Raw genomic sequence first — 18,387 nt, 5'->3', positions numbered from 1 at the left:
TTGCATTCCCAGCTTCCTAGAAAATAAGCACACCTTCTCCCCTTCATTTAAACCATCCTTACCTTCCTTTCTTGCTTTCTCTCCTTCCCTTACTCCCTCCCACCTCCCATTCCTTCCCCATCCTACTTCATTCCTCCCTCCCTCTCTTCTCTCCCTTCCTCTCTCATCCCTCCTTCCCTCCTTCCCTCCCTCCCTCCCTCCCTCCCTTCCTTCCTCCCTCCCTTCCTTCCTTCCTTCCTTCCTTCTTTCCTTTTCCCCTTTCCCTCTTTCCTTTCCTTCCTCTTTCCCCATCCTTCTCTTTACATTCTTTGCCATTATTTTCTTCCTCTTCCTCTACCTCCAAGTTTCATTTCTCCCTCAGCCTCCCCTTTCTTTCAGTTACTTGACAAGCTTCCTATGTGTCCAGGGCCATTAGGAGGTGACAGTTATTGCAGGTGACTCTCGGAAACCCTGCTCTCTTACTTTCTCATTTAGAAACTGGCAAACATATTTAACAAGTTACACGAAACAGGTATGCAATCACAGGAATTACTGGGTCTTTGAAGGAGTAAGCAAGGTAGAGGAAGCATGAAGAAGTCACACTGGAGGAATATGCCAGGTAGACATCTGCTTGATGGAGAAACAGAGAAGGTAATAAACACTGTCCTGAGAAGCCAGAAAAGCTGTGAATGGGGCTAGATGTTTGAGAGGCTATTGGTCGAGCACTTGAGCTTGACATTGGAGCTCAGAGTCTCATGTTCCCACAAAATTTCATATGTTGGAAACTCCCACATGCCTTAGTGTACAACCATCTTTGGAGCTATGATCTTTTCAGAAGCAATCTAATTAAAAGTAGATCAGTATGCTAGGCCTTAATCCAATATGACTAAAGTCACGTAAGAAAAGAAGACTTGGACATGGACAATAGAGAGAGAGAGAAAGGGGAGGACAGGGGTTGACAAGGCAAAGGGACCGGCTCTGGTATACACTCATCTTGCATGTTTACCTTGAAGAACACTAAGAAAATTAAGTTCTTGTGTTAAATCTATTTGGAGTGTAAGACTTTATGACGCAATCCTACAAAAATGTTCCCGACATGAGATGTTACACATAAAATCAGTACAAACATGAGGATGTGTTTTGAGAAATAAGCAGTGGCCAAATCATTAAAACCTGCACTAAAAATGTGAACTTCCACCTAGAGCAAAGACACAGCTACATGAAACTCCCCTGCCTACGGCAGGAAGACATCACTGTGGTAGATGCAAGTTCCTTCTCTGTTCTATCACGTGGGTACTAGTTCCTGTTTTGTCAGACCTTGGGCCCTGTTGCTTCTTTGGTTAGCTTGATACGGCTTGCCAACATTTCTCAGCTCCTTCAAATGTTCCCGGAGTTCTGATCTGGTTCCTATCTGTTCTTTCCGTGTTTAACTCACTTTGTGTTGCCTCCATGGAGTTGGGTGACTTGGTTTATCACTTGTTGTTGCCAGTGTTGCACAGATGCTGCTTGTTGGCGTCCCTCCCTACTTCCTGCCTCTAAATTCAGCGCAGGCCACAATGTCCAACACCCACTACTTGTATTTCATTGCCTGACAGCTTTCTCTAACCACTGAAGCCTATTTTGCCTAAAGTATATAATATGAAGTCAGGAAATTCATATTTTTTTCCTCCATGACTGACAGGAAGCTGTATAAATATATGTATGGATCTCCACCTTTAGTGGGATATTCTCACACTTACCTCAGGGGGTTTCACTTTCACTGGAATTAACTTGTACATATTCTATTATTTTCTTGTACCTGTTGTTATGGGTTCACTTGTTTTCCCCAAAGAAGATGTGCTGGCATTCTAACCCCCAACTAGTTCAAAAATGCCATCTTCATTGGATGCAGTCTTTATAGAGAAATCAAATCAAAATGAGATCCCTGAAGCCAGCCCTAATCCACTACAACATATAATAAGGAGAAATGTAGCCTTGGAGGGAAACACAAATGGAGCAAAGCTGCCAGGCTTTAAAAGGGGAAGAGAGGCAAAAGGCTGGAGTGATGTGTCCACAAGCCAAGGGATTTCAAAGGCCACAGAAGCTAGGGAAGTGGGTAGAGCTGTTCTCTTGCCAGCTTCTCAAAGACAGCATGGTCCCGACACCTTCAATTCTGAATTCTAGTATCCACTCTGTGAAACAAGAACTTCTGTTGCTTAAAGTCACTCAATGTTGCCACTCTTTCAGGAAATCCTGGGAAACCCAGCTACCCATTTATTCTCTCACTGATGGGTCCTGCTTCCCCTGACACCACCGTCAACAGATTAGATGTACTTGAACTTTCATCCCAGAGTCTGCTTGATTAAAAAGTGCGTTTCTAATTAGATGGTGAGATCCTTTTAAAAATAATGAACTTTCTTCTCTTTTGAATCCTTCTGATAGCAAAACTGTCTAGAAAGGAAGAAATGCAGGGAGAGGAAAAAGAAAAGGAGAGAGCAAGGAAAGAAGTGATAAAAAGACAGGCTCTAAGTTGATGTTAGGGAAATGAACCCTAAGATACGTATTCAAATGTTTTTTTCTTTCATGTGATTGTTTCTAACACATTTATAAGATTATTTCTTTGTTGCTTTGTATGTCCCTCCACCTCTGCTTTCACTGTATTTCATGTGGTATAATTTGTGGAGGAGAAGGGAAAAAACAAATCGCTTAAATAGGGATACAGGTGGACCCATTGCAACAATGAGAGGTACAAGTTGTTATGTTGAAAATGAACTTTACAACTTTGGGTGGGGGAGGAGGGTTGGTTGGGGGAGGGGGGAGGATAGGAAGGGATGGGAAGGGGAAACAAAGGAGGAGGCTACAATGCTTGATAAGAAATGTACTCATTATCTTGCCCATGTAATTGTAACCACTCTGTACAGTATTTGCACAAAAAATAAAAAGACAGGCTCCAAGTAGTTTGTTGCATATAAATATGGATAAATGAACAGCTAACCTAGCCCAAACAAGTGAGGCTAATATGTGGGGAAAGCACATAAGTTTATGTCACAAGGACAGAATTATCTCATTTCTCTTTCTGTTTTGTGTGTGTGTGTGTGTGTGTGTGTGTGTGTGTGTGTGCACATGTGCGCACTCACATACACACCAATAATGGGTCTTGAACTCAGGGCCTGCTTAGGTACTTTTTGCTCAAGGCTGGCACTCTATTACTTGAACCTCAGGTCTGCTTCTGGCTTTTTGGTGGTTTTGGGTAAGAAGAGTATCATGACTTTTCTTCTCAAGCAGGTTTTGAACCATGAGCCTCAGATCTCAGTCTCCTGAGTAGCTAGGGTTATGGGCACAAGCCACGGGTACCCAGCTCTTTTTGACAAAGTAAGAAATATTATGAAAACTATGAGTCCAGTAAAAAAAATTCCAGGCATTTTTAAAATGCTTGATAGACTGACACTATAAATTTAAATGCTACCACTGTTTGTAGTCCTCTATTGCAGTTCTTTGTTGAGAGATTTACAGTGTCAACATTAAATTGTTTTCCTGCTACTCTTCTTAAAGGCAACACACAACTTATCTCTCCAGCTCTTGCTGACATAGCTGTACTAAATAACCAGACTTACACACATTCAAACAAATATATTTATAAGCATGCAATTGTTTCTGTCTTTTAAAACAATTAAAATTTCCCTCCAGGGGAACAATGTGAAGATGTTATTGTGTTGTAAATCCTGTCTAGAATTACTGCCAATGCATTTAAACTATTAAATGTGAAAATAGTTTGACATGAGCCTTATGGAACGTGTATGTTGACACACTCTTGCAGTTCTTTTGGTTTTGTAGTTGGCTATATTCTCTCAGATGTTGAAATAAGCATGAGAGAAAACTAGAGGAAGGTCTTATAACATCAAGGCAGCCTCAGCCTCTCTCTGGGCTATTTTATCTACATCCTGGTGTAAGCTTTGAGAGGAAAGAACCCAGGTTTCAGTGAACAAAAAGGAGATTGCTAACCCATATTTTCAATGAAACATATTCTAAATGTAAGCACCTGGTTTTTTTTTGAGTAAGTTAATCCTCAGCAACTGTCATCCTAATGAGCTGCATACACTTTTTCTGTTGTAATATATATATATTTTTTTGATCAGTCGTGGGGCCTGGACTCTGGGCCTGGGCGCTGTCCCTCAGCGCTTCAGCTCAAGGCTAGTGCTCTACCACTTGAGCCACAGTGCCACTTCTGACTTTTTCTGCTTATGTGTTGCTGAGGAATCGAACCCAGGGCCTCATGCATGCAGGGCAAGCACTTTACCACTGAGCCACCTTCCCAGCCCCCTGTTGTAATATTTTGAAAGTCATCTTTCACTGGGAACACAATCTTCATATTTAATTCTGTTCACCTAAAATTTAACAACATACTACCTTTTGGAAATAATCTTTGTTTTGTTTTGATGTTCTTATTGGGGCTTGAACTCAGGGCCTTGCACTTTACTCGCTCCACCCTACTTCAGTCATGGGGCTTGAACTCAGGGCCTGGACACTTGCTGTCTATGAGCAATTTTTGTTCAAGACTACCATTTCAAGCCACTGCTCCATGTCTGGTTTTTGAGTGGTTAGTTGGAGGTAAGAGTCTCATGGGGACTTTTCTGCCCTAGCCTTTTCTGCCCTAGCTGGCTTTGAACCATGATCCTCAGATCTCAGCCTCCTGAGTAGTCGGATTACAGGTGTGAGCCACCTGTTCCTGGCTTGACTTGTTTTCCTTTCCTTTCCTTTTCTTTTCTTTTTTTTTTGTAAGTCGTGGGGGCTGAACTCTGGGCCTGGGTACTGTCTTTCAGCCCCCTACCACTTGAGCCACAGCACTACTTCTGGCTTTTTTTCTGCTTATTTGGTACTAAGGAATCAAACACAGGGCCTCAGGCATGCAAGGCAAGCATTTTACCACTGAGCCAACTTCCCAGCCCTTGACTTGTTTTTCTATGACTCAAGTCTAGTGCTCTACTGCTTAAGCCACACCTCCACTTTCAGGTTTATGCTGGCTAACTAGAGATAAGGTTCTTTCAGATTTGCCTTCTTAGGCTGGCTTTAAATCAAGATCCTTCAATCTCAGCCTAATAAGAAGCTAGGGTTACAGGTGTGAGCTGTTGTATCCAACAATTGGTATATGAAATAAAATATTAATAAAGATATACCCTGGTACTCCATAGTTCCTCTTGAATTTTTTTTTTGGGGGGGTTCGGCCTGAACTCTGGGCCTGAGCGCTGTCCCTCAGCTCTTCACCCCAAGGCTAGTACTCTACCACTTAAACCACAGCACCACTTCCGGCTTTTTTTTTTCTGCTTATGTGGTGCTGAGGAATCAAACCCAGGGCCTCATGCATGCAAGGCAAGCGCTCTACCACTGAGCGACCTTCCCAGCTCTCCTCTTGAACTTTTTAACAGTGAAAACTATTAAAAACCAAGCTATGTCACAATAATTATGGAGAAAATACATTAAACAAGAAAGTCAAATATTTGATTACACACAGGCTCTAGAGTGTCAAATAATTTCATACCTCAAAAAATCAATATTTTAAATACACATATCTGTCATGTACCTAATTAAATTTCAAATACAAATACAAACATCCATATCTCAGAGGATGTTAGTTATATAAATCATTTTGGAATAACCATTTTAAGAAGTTGTACCATATATGTGTGATATTTCAACCAAACAAGACTTAGTTATACCCTAATTAAGATAAACCTCAATCTTAACCTAAAATAGTACATATTTGGTAATTTGAAAATCAGACAAGTCAACATAAGTTAGTCTAAAGTGGGGAAAGGATAATTATCATCTTGACTCTTCTGTGGAAAGGGAATTGAGATTTCAGATTTTACTTAGGCTCCAAAACTGTGCTTTGGTATTCATGCATTAATGTCATGGAAGGAATTTGAGAGAGAATAGAGAGTAGCAGAAAATGGAGAAGTATAAATGTGAGAACAAGCAGACCCACTTGATCAGGACAATGGTACCCAGTGAAGGGTAGTAGACTATTAGGAAAGGAAAAGGCCAGAATGTACAACCCTTGAATACTAGGTCACAGGGTCAGGAGAAATTTTGGGACAATTGTCTGTAACATCTTTGTTTTGATGCAACTGAATCTGATAAATCTGGAAGATGCAGCAGGATAGGAAGAGTCTTCTAGACTAAGGACAAAGTCAAAGACTTCCCATGGCCAGCAAGTGCTGTAGAAAGCAGTCTAGTTATGGTCTGGGTTCGAACCCCCACAAAATTTAGCTAGTTTGATTCATCCAAATTTTCTAGTTGTCCAGAAAGGATGTAAATGTAGACTTTAATAGGATTTTTTTCAATTCCTAAATGTCAATTTATTAAAAATCAGTTTTGTATTGACTTATTGATTGAACTTAAAAGGTGAATTAAGTCCATGGGCTGACAATTATCAATAGGATAATAAATACCTTACAATGATTTTTGCATAAATTACCAAAGCCTTGTTTTGGACAATGGCATTATTACATGTTTGATCATTCTTTCTTGTAGCTTAATCAATCAATAATTTAACTTTCAATACATAATAATCAATAAGTTGAAACTAGTATGATTTAGAAACTATCTCAATATGTCTGCTAAAAATATATCAGTTATTCAAAATTATTAAATATGTAGTTTGTTTTGTAAAGGTTTCTAATGAAACTATACCATAGTTACATATCATGCTTATTTTTGTTCCTAGTTATATTCAAAGATTTCAAATTAGGAGCAATAAGTTGAGAATAGAGTATAGGTGGTAGGTATGTAGTTGTGAATGAAAATTCCTTTCCTTATTATTTATATATTAAATGATTGATTATACTAGTAGTTGTATTTTAATCTTTTACAGAAGCCTTTTCCCCTCCTACAGCCAGTTTTAATAATACAAATATTTGAATACTCATTATATAGGTTAAACTGGTCATGCGATACTTTAATAGTTTCTGAGCAATGACACTGTTTACATTTGTTCTATAGAGCAAAATTGTCTTCCTGATACTCTATGTCTTTCCTATCTGTGCTAAAGTTTTGTAAAGTATGTTCAGAGAATTAGGAATGCCTTTAACAAGGCACAAGATGAAGGAGGATTCCTCTGACCGTGTTCATATTTCTGCTGTCAATAATCCAGAACCTAGAAGAAGAAACCAAAGCATGAAGGAGAGGAAATACCAGTTTCTCTCTGGGCCTCCCTCTTCTCTGCTTGGAAATCTGGGAGCACAGACACATCTGAAAATGCTCCTGGAAAGCAAGGGAGAAACAAGACAGACTCAGTCAGGTGAAGATAAACTTGTGAACTTGGCAGGCAGCCCAACCCCAGAGGGGCTTCCAAAATTATGACAGGTAAACTCTATTCTTTAAAGTAGGTAATCAAGACACCTGTCACTTCCTGTGTATCACCCATTTGTATCTCTGAGTCTTTTGTAAAGTTTGCTTTAAATAAGCAGGATGGGGTCAGCTCAGAGAAGCACTGGCATGCAGGAAGTCTGCACTGCTATAACTTCTCTGAGTGAAGAATCCTGAAAGGAAACGTGGCTCTCAAGAGCAGAAGCCCTGCTTAGGAAGCCACGCTGAGAGGTCTTTTCTCTTTATCATTTCTATAACAATACAACCTGATTTATTCTAAGAGAAAAGAAAATAGGTTCCCCTGTTTTCCTCTCATGGTGGGTTCCATAAGGACCGATTATTAAGGGAGACTGTGGGAAATGTTTTGTGGAGAAATACTTAGTTATTTTCTAAGAAGCCAGGCAGTGGTGTTTTGTTGAGTAGAGGGACATTTGTGAGAAGAAAAATTCCATATGGTCCTTAGCAGTCACAATGACAACTCCTGTGGCCGGTGTCTACAACAAGGGGCTGCTCCTAACTAGGGTGAGCTTATTTCTAGTTTGTGAGGGAAAACTATGTTGTGTCTTTTCAAAAGTGTACTTGTTAGCCAGGCACTGGTGGCTTCATCGTAGCTACTTAGGAGATGGAGATCTGAAAATCAAAGTTTGAAGCCACCCTGTGCAGATAAATCTGACAGACTCTTCTCTCCAAATAGCAGTGAGAAGCCATTAGTGCAGGTGTGGCTCAAGTAGTACAGTACCCAGCCCTGAACAAAAGAGGCAAGGCAAGATCATGAGGTCCTGTGTTCACTGTGTAGTACTAGCACACACACACAAACATACACTGTCTAATACTAGCACACACACAAACATACACACATACAAAGAAGGTAAGCACACATACACATACACACAAGGTAAACACACACATACACACAGGAGGTATATTTGTGTGCAAAATAAATAATGTAACTGAAGAACCTTTAAACTTTAACAGGTAAGATTATCTTCCTAAGTGACACAAGTTCAAACTCACATTTCCCTGCAGTTAGAAAGCACTTGCAATGATTTTGTCTCATAGCAGCACATAGTTAGCTTGCTTATGAAATGTTTGAATGTTCAGAAGAAAACCAATTCATAGCACATTTTCTCAGAATCAAAGAAAAGCCACTGGCTTAGAAGACCACACTTGTAATTTTATGTTTGCAAATATCTTAAGTACAGCTTAAGGAAAAGACTTGCAGATAACATTACACGACTGTGTATATTATTAGAAAATATAATGCAGTTTATGACCTGTATTTTCTTTTTGCAGCTACTATAGTACAAAATAACTTTAGAGCAGAGATGGATAAATCAACACATCTCCTAAAATTAAGGATGCTTACATATATTCTCTACAGAGATAATATAATCCATTTACTTATTTCTCCTAAAATTAAGGATACTTACATATATTCTCTATAGAGATGACATTCACTTATTTCTCCTTAATTTTCCTATTTTCTGTTATTTTTAACTTTCAGGAAGATTTGTTTCATTTTGTAAATGTAAAAATGCTAATTAAATTTCAAAGTTCAGAATTTCAAAAAACGTTCTAGATCAAAAATCTTCTCATTCTAGAAATAAGTATCATATTTGAGATTTGTGGACAAATCTTAAAACTCATGAGGCTGGCATATAGACTTGAGGCTAGATCTGAGATCTAGTCAGTCATTCATTTATCAGTGTCAAAATATGAACAGCAGGAGTCACTTGTCTTTCCAGTTTGAAGGAGCAAAACAGAGTTGTTTCACTTTTGTATAACATGCATCGCGCATGTGTTTATGGTGCTTTCAAACTATCTCTTGGATTTGGACAAGAGTTTCTTCCCTGTGTTGCATTTACTTCATCTTCAAAAGATGGTTAACATCTTCCTCACATACTTGTTTGTGAGTCCTTAATGTATATGGAACACCCAGGGGGTGAGACACAATAAATGCAACTATTATTCTTATTTTTAAAAGTAATAAACTTTACAGAAACTGTGTCCCAGGATTTCTGTAAATTCTTCGGTTCTCAATTGTCCCTGTATTACTTCATAAAGAAGATAATATCTGGCTGGGTGCGGTGGTGCCTGCTACTTGGGAGGCAGAAGTGAAAGGATCTTGGTCAGAGACTAGCCCAAGCAAAACCATGAGACCTTGTCTGAGAAACAAACAGGGCAAATTTACTTCAGCAGGCTCAAGGGGCTCAAGTTCAAACCCAGCATTGGAAAATAAAAAAGAAAGAAAATGAAATAAAATAATAAAAAAAAAATATGCAGAGTTAACAGCTGTGTGAATCACTTTTGTTTGATTACATCTACAGCATATAGTAAACTTCCTCATAGTTCCAAAGCATTTTTTTCTTTGATGTCTATGTGTTTTATTTTTCTTGTCTCAAATTAGCCAATTAGCTTAATTTCTAGGAGTAAATGAATGAAATGTTTCTCACTTTAAGAGGGTCACTGTGTATGCTTTTCTAAGCAAAGTCCATGAACTTTTAGAGATGCCAACAACACCGAATAGGTTGCGAGGTTTCCTGAGCTAAAATATTTACTACTACTCACCACCATAGTCTTGGTAAAGAAGCAATGAAATCTGGGCCTAGTAAGTAATGAATCACTACAGGAATGAGGCTGGTTGTGTCTCTCTTAAAGACGGAAACAAACATATATTCCTCCACAAAAGCTTATTTCCTAAGGGTCCAGTGAGTCTCTATTTTCTTTTTTAGAAATTGCAGAAACATGAAACAATTTATACAATATATACTACTATATATTCACTATATACTATATTATTATAATGTATGCATATATATATATCTATGTCCATATATGGCATGTGTTAGCAATAGAGTGCCTGCCTAGTAAGCAAAGGCCCTAAATCTGAACTCCTTTCCAATTCCCTACCCTCTGTCTTTTTCTCTCCTCCTTCCACACAAAAAAATATTTGTTTAGTTTAAGATCATATTTGATCTTTTCTTAGATACCTTAAAACATTTACTTTTATAGAATTTCTTGTCAAGTTGCAGCTCTTTTTTACTATGTGATTTTTTTTTTTGGTCGGTGATGGGGCTTGAACTCTGGGCTTGGGCACTATCCCTGAGCTCTTCAGTTCAAAGCATCTTTCCTTCCTTCCTTCCTTCCTCCCTTCCTTTCCCTTCTTTCCTTCCTCCCTTCCCTTCCCTCCCTCCCTCCCTTCCCTTCCCTCCCTTTCCTTCCCCTCCCTCCCTTCCTTCCTTCCTTCCTTCCTTCCTTCCTTCCTTCCTTCCTTCCTTCCTTCCTTCCTTCCTTCCTTCCTTCCTTCCTTCCTTCCTTCGCAGGTACCATACAATCTCACTCACCACACAACTCAAGCCATGCCTCCAGGAGGCAGTTTCAGGAAATTTTCTGCCCAGCGGGCTTCAAACTTCAATCCTCAGATCTCAGCTTTTTGAGTAGCTAGGATTATAGGAATTAGCACCAAAGCTCAGCTTGTTTTTTTTTTTTTTCTATTGGTAAAATCTTAAGATCAATATTTTCACCCCAGTATTGATGGTCATTTCTGTTGTAGAATGGAGACATACATTTGAAATACACAGCCACTATCAGCTACAACCAGTCAACACTAATACAGACAATGCAATGTATGGTCAGGGAATTCAATGCAGTTTTAACAACCAAAACTTTAACTGGATGTGAGCCAGTTTCCAGTGGTTCATTCCTGTAATCCTAGCTACTCAGGAGGCTGAGATCAGAGGATCATTGTTCAAAGCCAGCCCACGCAGAAAGTCCAAGAGACTCTTATCTCCAATTAACTGCTAAAAAGGTCAGAAATGAAGCTGTGGTTAAAGTGGTAGAGCACTAGCCTTGAGCACAAAAGCTCAGGAAAGACACACAAACCTAATGACTCACATACACACACTCGTGACATACACACAAACTTAAATAAATGTGCCAGTATCTTACTAATAAGTAGTTTTAGAATTCTGTGAAATTTACTCTAGATTGTGAAACTGTAGCAAAATGTGATACATCATAAAAATGTATAAAATTACTTATTTGTTTACATCTTGCTTTCATCTACTACAAATATGTCTTCATCACTTTTAACAGAATTTCTCTGGTCTTCTAATAAATGCACTATTGATTACTTTTACATGCCCTAGATTGAAAAACAAAACAGCTCAATAGCCACTCAATTATATAATTCTTCATAAAGTAATCATTTTGGTTAGCTTGCTCACAAAGGGAAAGTGCACTATAATAATAATTTTTTCAATAAAAATGTGAATTTATATACAAATGTGTACCAACCATGTAATTATACATTGATTCAAGTTTCTTCAAGAGGAAAATTAACTTTGGATCCTATATGTTTCTTAACTTAGATAGGATAAAGTTAAATTTGCTAAAATCTTACTATTCCTGAGTTCTCTGACCTCTATAGTTTTATAGCTGACCCCACGGTGTGTTTTGTTTCTTTTGTCTGTTTTGCCTGTCCTGGGGCTTCAACTCAGGGTGTGTGCACTGTCCCTGAGTTTTTTTGCTCAAGGCTAGTGCTCTATCACTGAGCCACGTGTCACTTCAGTTTTCTGGTGGTTAATTGCAGAGCCCCTCAGTAGATGAATGGATCAAGAAAATGTGGTATATATACACAATAGAATTCTATGCCTCCATCAGAAAGAATGACATTTCCCCATTTGTTAGGAAATGGAAAGGCTTGGAAAAAATTATATTAAGTGAAGTAAGCCAGGCCCAAAGAAGCATAGGTCCCATGGTTTCCCTTATTTGCAATATCTAGTATAGGTATAAGTCAAGCGGAAAAGGTCAGATAATGTGATGTTAGGAAAACGAACCCTTAAATATGTATTTTAATGTTTTCGTTTCTTTCATGCATGTGTTTCTAACGCATTTATAAGATTATTTCTTTGTTGCTTTGTATGTCCCTCCCCCACAGTGTAACCCCCGCTTTCACTTTATTTGATGTCAGTATAACATGTGGAGGAGATGGGGACAAACAAGTCGTTTAAGGATTCAGGTGGACCTGTTGCAACAAGGAGAATTACAAAATGTCATGTCAAAGCAAGCTTTACAATGTCCGTGTGGGGGGGGGAGGGGGGTATGATTGGGTGGGGGGGAGGGGGGAGGCTGGGAAGGGAGGTGAAGGGTAAACAAAGGAGGAGGCTGCAATGCTTGGTAAGAAATGTATGCATTATCCTGCCAATGTAATTGTAACCCCTCTGTACAGTATGCTCTCAAATAAAATAAAATAAAATTTAAAAAAAAATTAAAAAAAAAAAGAATCTCACAAACTTTCCTCCTAGGCTGGCTTTGAACTGCAATTTTCAGATCTCAGCCTCCAGGGTAGCTAGAATTACAGGTGTGAGCCACCGGTGCAGGGCTCACCCTGGTTTTTATTTGTTGTTCTTTTTTTCCCCCCCTTTGTCAGTACTAGAAGTTGGAACTGAGGGCTTTGACCTTGCTAGTCTAAGCTATCCCTTGATCCTGCTTTTCATTTGTTATTTTTAGAATAAGGTTTCTCTTTCTGCTAAGGCACATAGCAGATCCATGGTTCACCTACTTTTGTGTGTGTGTGGTTGTGGGGCTTGAAAGCAGGGTCCTTAAGCTGTCCTTAAGCTGTTTTGCTCATGGCTAGTGTTCTACCACTTTGAGCCACAGCTCTACTTCTGGTTTTTTGAATAGTTAATTGGAGAAAAAGAGTCTCTCAGGGACTTTTCTGCCGGGTCTGCCTTCAAACCCTGATGCTCAGATCTCAGCCTCCTGAGTAGTTAGGATTATAGGCGTGAGCCACTAGCACCCAGCAGTTCACCTACTATTTAGCTTCTTGTCACAGTCAGGGTCACAGACATGGACCACTTCATCAGCTTCCTTTCTGTGGAGGCAGAGTCTTGCAGACTTTTCCGCACAGACTAGCCTAGCACCATGATTCTACAATATAACCTCCCCCTTAGCATGGGATGCCAAGTGCATAGCATTGCATTCACCTGTCTGTTCAGAAGGAGTCTCATGAACTCTATTGCCTGGACTAACTTCAAACTGCAATTCTTACATTCCCAACCTCCCAATTAGCTAGGATTACAGGTGTAAGGAACTGGTGCCTAGTGATGACACCAAATTTTAAAGAGACTTCATTGTAGTGAGAGTTAGAATTGTTATTGTACAAGGACAATTCCAGGTTTGTCCTCTGAGATCTATAGCCTAACATCTCAGAATTCTGCTTCCACAGATTATAAGCAGGCATTGCATCTTACCAGCCTCAAGAGGCAGTTTCCAGAGCACAGACTCCGTTGGCAGCAGTTAGTAGTTTTTTTTTTTTTGGTACTGTAAACCAACATCCTGAAGAAACCACTTAATAGAGGACTTATGATTTATTTTGGCTCATGTTTCTAATTGTTCAGTCCATCATGGCAGAGTGGGCAGGGCAAAGCAGAACAGCTCACATCATAGTGGACAGGAAATAGTGGGGGAGCCGTAACAGGAAGCTGGCCAGGGCAAGATTTAGCCCCCCTCCTGCCAAACAGGCACCTAGTGATCTACTTTCCCTGACCAGGCATCCTCTTCCACAGTTCCACCCCATCCCAAACTCCATTTGAACTTTAAAGCCTTACAATGGATTAAATGACTCATTAGAGAGAACCCTTAAGATCTAATTAACTCTGGAAACAACCTCAAGGACACACCCAGAGTTGTGGTTTTCTAATTTGTTTTTCAAGTAGACAAAAAAAAACCCCAACAACAACAAAATCAACACATCTGTCTACTGAGGTTTAAATTTTTACTCTGTCCCTTACTAGGTATATGACTTTGTATAAGTTAATTATCGCCCCCACCCCCCTTTTTTGATTGTACAGGGGTATGAAGTTAGGCCTTCATACTTGCTAGGCAGATGATTTACCAGTCATTCCTCCAGCCCAAGTTCCTAAACTTTTTTGTCCCTCTGTTCTCAATAACTTAGAACAATAGTGTAAAGTAAACTTCTGTATCACTGGAAGAATGATGTATGCCCTGTCTTCTTCCCTTATCTTTCACATAACAAAATGAAAGTATTGCAAATATGATGCCTTGAGAAGAGAAACCTAAAATATTCAGGGCCAATTTGAAGTTGGTCTTATTCGTTCTATCCTCAAAGGCAGAAAAAGAAGATAGGCAGTTTCCTTACCTTCATCAAGAGTATGAAAATGAGGTAGGTGAGAGAGGGAAGAATCTTTTGGGGAAAGTTTTAAATTGATTTTCTCTGCAATTTCTTTTTGTCTTCCTTTCTGTAAGATGAAGGTAACCTGATAATTCCATCTACCCATTGGTGATTGTCTCAAAAGCGGACATGATGCCCTTGGAAAAAGTAGCAGTAGAAAGACAACTGGAAATTTACATTCCCATAATTTGGCAAGGAAATGTAGCTAGAAAGAAGGAAGATAAAGTGGTCTTACCTGTCTGTTTCACAAAAGAACTGTGAAGGTTAAGGCTCTACCAAATGTGTCCTGGTGATAATGGGACTGTGGGCCTTTATCCCAGAGAGTAAGCTGAAAGCTGGTCATGGTGAGTCTGAGCAGCAAGGAGGACTCATCAATAGAGGTCAGCCTTATCCTTGCTATACCGGAGAATTCTCTCCTCTTCCCTACTCCTAGCTATAGACCTAGTGCCTAAAAGCAGGGGGCATATAAAGGTAAGAGGGCAGGCTGTGTGCCACCCTACAAAGCCCATACCCTCCCTGGTACATCTGGGCTACAAGTGCCCCACACTGTGTAGAAAGATCCATCGAAAGATGTGAAGGAAAGAACTGGGGTCAAATGTAAAGTTGACGGTGTAAAACAGTACTTCAATTTATTTTTACTAAGTGACAGTAACTGGAAAGTGACAGAATTGGACAAGATGGCTTTAAATGATACAGATTCAGAATGAGTGCAAGGCGGCAGGTTTCACTGTAATGCCTGGTCCTATTGAGTTGAGACTTCTCAGTCAAAACAGGTCTTTAGAAAATGAATACGATTCAGTATTTTTACCAAAACAAATTATAAAAAAAATTAAAAAAAGAAAACAAATATTATTGGTAAATTGAAACCCCTCTGTACAAATACTTAAAGATAATCATGATTTTCATATAAAAAACTTATAATTTCAGACAGTCATAGCACTATACAACTGTGTCTCGTATCCACCCATTGACAGAAACACAAATTTTCAAAATCTTCATCACTATTTAACTTTGTAAATAATAATATTTTCCCTGTATGCTCCATGGAGTCATGGAATTCTCTTTTAATTTTTCTGAATTCTTTTAAGTTTCTGAATTCAGCATTCTTCCATTTTATAGAAAAAAGGTGTCATGGCTCATGCAAATAAGACTATTGTCACAATATGTACAATATATATTATTTCTCTTATGAAAAAAGAGAAAACTGATGGGGAGTAGTTAAATAACTGTTAAAATTTGTTTTTTAAAAAGTGTCATTTTAGGTATTGGAAGTGAGTCAAAAAAAGATTTTCTTTCATGTGGTCAGTCAACCCTGTCTTGTACCTCAGAATCCTGCAAGCCTTAAGCAATTTGGAGAAATTATTCTTTATTTGATACTAAATTTACACAATGAAACTTACTTCTTCCTGATCCTGCAACAAGCATTCTTAGAATGTCCTTTTTTTTTTTTTTTTTTTTTGGTCATGGGCTTGAACTCTGGGCCTGGGTCCTGTCCCTAAGCTGTTCAGCTCTAAGCGAGAGCTCTACCACTTAAGGACACAGCGCCACTTCCAGTTTTCTGGTGGTTTATTGGAGATAAGAGTCTCACACACTTTCCTGTCCCAGTTGGCTTTGAACATGAGTACCTCTTGAGTAGCTAGGATTACAAGTATAAGCTACTGGTGCCTGGCGAATCTCCATTTTCTTAATGCTGTTGACTATTGCTATCATTACTATATTACAATTATTATTATTATTATTATTATTATTATTATTGCTATTTACTTAACTGTATCCAAAACAAACCATAATTAGATGCAACAAATTTGATCATTTGTATTAAACAAAAGTCTTTTCACTCATACATGTTATTGTCAGAGGCAATAACACGAGACTGGTTGCTATGTGGTACCTACACATCTATGTGATCCACTACAAGCCAGGTACAGCTTTCCATTCCTTGTATCCTTTATGAGGCCAAAGAAGCCAGGATTTATACTGTTGCTTCTTCAATCCCACATCCTGAGTCTGGATCCCTTGTGCCTGGCCCTTGATCTTGTTCTCTGGTGCTCACTCCTGAATCTTCAATGCAAGCGTGGTCTATGCTGAGCTCAACCTCTTGTAGGCCTGTATGCAGCCACATCCTACATTTTCTGTATGGGCAGAAGCAGCAACATAACTCTATCTCTTCCCTATGTCTAGTCTTGTATCTTTACCCACCTTCAGCTCTACAGTTTCATCCTTATCCCACCTGCTTCCACTCTAGACTATACCCATCACAAGGTCAGAGAGTAATAGCACATCAAGAGTTAAAAGCAAATCCATTGTGAGTTGAGATTGTCTGCAATTTGTCTCTCCTTCAAATATTTTAACTCCACTAAAAATTCATGTCACTTAATCTCAGGCATGAGTAATAAATTTACTTTCTACTCTCAAACTATTTCCCATGATTAATGTTTAAAAGGTATAAAAGCAACTTTGCTATGGTAATAACCTTTTTGCCACAACACTTTCTATTTAATCCTATTTCCCAGCAGGCTTACTGATGAGACACTTCATTCACCAGACCCAGTTCCTACACTTAAGGCATTATTATTACTGCTGTGAAAATGGCAATTCTTTCTCAGATTATTTCTTCTGCTTTACTTGTTTTCGACATTCTATAGACATAGCCAAATAAAATCTTTCTTGTATCTCTTGAGAGAGGAACATTTAGGCCACATTTTGCTGAAAGTCCATTGATGAATGGGAAAGCATTACTGTCAACTTTAAAGGACAATGTGCTGCAGGCTCAGGGCTCAGGAGAATGCTACAACATTACAGCAAAAATGAGCAGAGGCTATGCTGGCTATGCCCAGCAAAGACAGGTCCCTGAGAGAAATGGTTGCATCAGTCACCACCAGAGCTGCATAGTTGAAAATGTTTTAGAGGGAAATCCTTTTGCATTGGAAGTGAGAGCTTCTGAACTAGGACAAGGGCTAGATTCTTACACAATAAATAAAAATAGCTTTTTCTATAAAATGGCAAAATCTATTGTCTAGCATTCCTACTGAAAAATATTTCTTGTTTGTGATCATTTGGGTAAATGCCCAGAAGTGGGGTTGCTGTCACAGGGGAGCTCTATGTGTAGTCTTTTGAGAAACTCCCATACTGCTTTCCAGAGTGGTTGAACAAGTTTACACTCCCACCAACAGTGCAGTAGGGTTCCCTTTTGGCTACATCCCCTCAGCATCTGTTGTTATTAGATTTCTTGATTATAGCCATTCTAACTGAGGTGAGATGGAATCTCAATGTTGTTTTGATCTGGATCTCTTTTATGGCTAGAGTAGTTGAGCATTTCTTTATGTGTATATTGGCCATTCTTATTTCCTCTTCAGAGAAGTCTCTCTTTAAGTCTTTAGCCCACTTATTAATGGGACAGTTGTATTTTTGAGGATTTATTTTGGGGGGATTTAATTTTTTGAGTTCTAAGTATATTTTAGATATGAGACCCTTGTCCATTGTATGACTAGCAAAGATCTCCCAATCTGTGGACTTTATATTGATCTTGTTAGCTATGACCTTTGTCATGCAGAAGCTCTGCAGTTTCATGCAATTCCATTTGTCCAACCTTTCTTTGATTTGTTGTGTTTCCACCTGTGCCAAGGAGCCCTAGAGTTTCTCCTATTCCTTCCTGTAATGTTTTCAGGGTATCTCCTTTGACTTCGAGGTCTTTGATCCATTTGGGGTTGATTCTGGTACAGGGTGATATAAAAAGCTCTAGCTTTAGTTTTCTACAGGTGTTTAAACAATTTTGCCAGCACCATTTACTGAAGAGGCTGTCTTTCTTCCATCCTATTTTTTGGCTCCCTTATTGAAGATTAGGTGGCTGTAGGTCTGTGGGCTCATTT

General features: G+C 39.0%; 1 protein-coding gene across 29 annotated transcripts in view; it reads right to left on the bottom strand.

The window, feature by feature from the left end:
- Positions 1–18,387, bottom strand: part of Rims1 (regulating synaptic membrane exocytosis 1) — a 505,606-nt gene that overhangs the window by 329,221 nt on the left and 157,998 nt on the right. For 23 of the 29 annotated variants that reach the window (XR_011369887.1, XM_070012125.1, XM_070012126.1 and 20 more), the window contains one exon: positions 7,150–7,218. The exons of the other annotated variants lie outside the window; for them this stretch is intronic. Coding sequence is in view for 22 of the 23 variants with exons in the window: in XM_070012125.1 (XP_069868226.1) it covers positions 7,150–7,218 (69 nt within the window). In the remaining variant the exon portion in view is untranslated. The remainder of the gene's footprint in view (positions 1–7,149; positions 7,219–18,387) is intronic. 29 annotated transcript variants of the gene reach the window in all.

The sequence above is a fragment of the Dipodomys merriami genome, unplaced genomic scaffold (genome assembly GCF_024711535.1).
Source record: "Dipodomys merriami isolate MVZ:Mamm:240054 unplaced genomic scaffold, mDipMer1.0.p SCAF_89, whole genome shotgun sequence".
Classification (NCBI taxonomy): Eukaryota; Metazoa; Chordata; class Mammalia; order Rodentia; family Heteromyidae; genus Dipodomys; species Dipodomys merriami.
The sequence above is the reverse complement of the archived record's forward strand: the minus strand, read 5'-3'. Positions and strand labels throughout refer to the sequence as shown.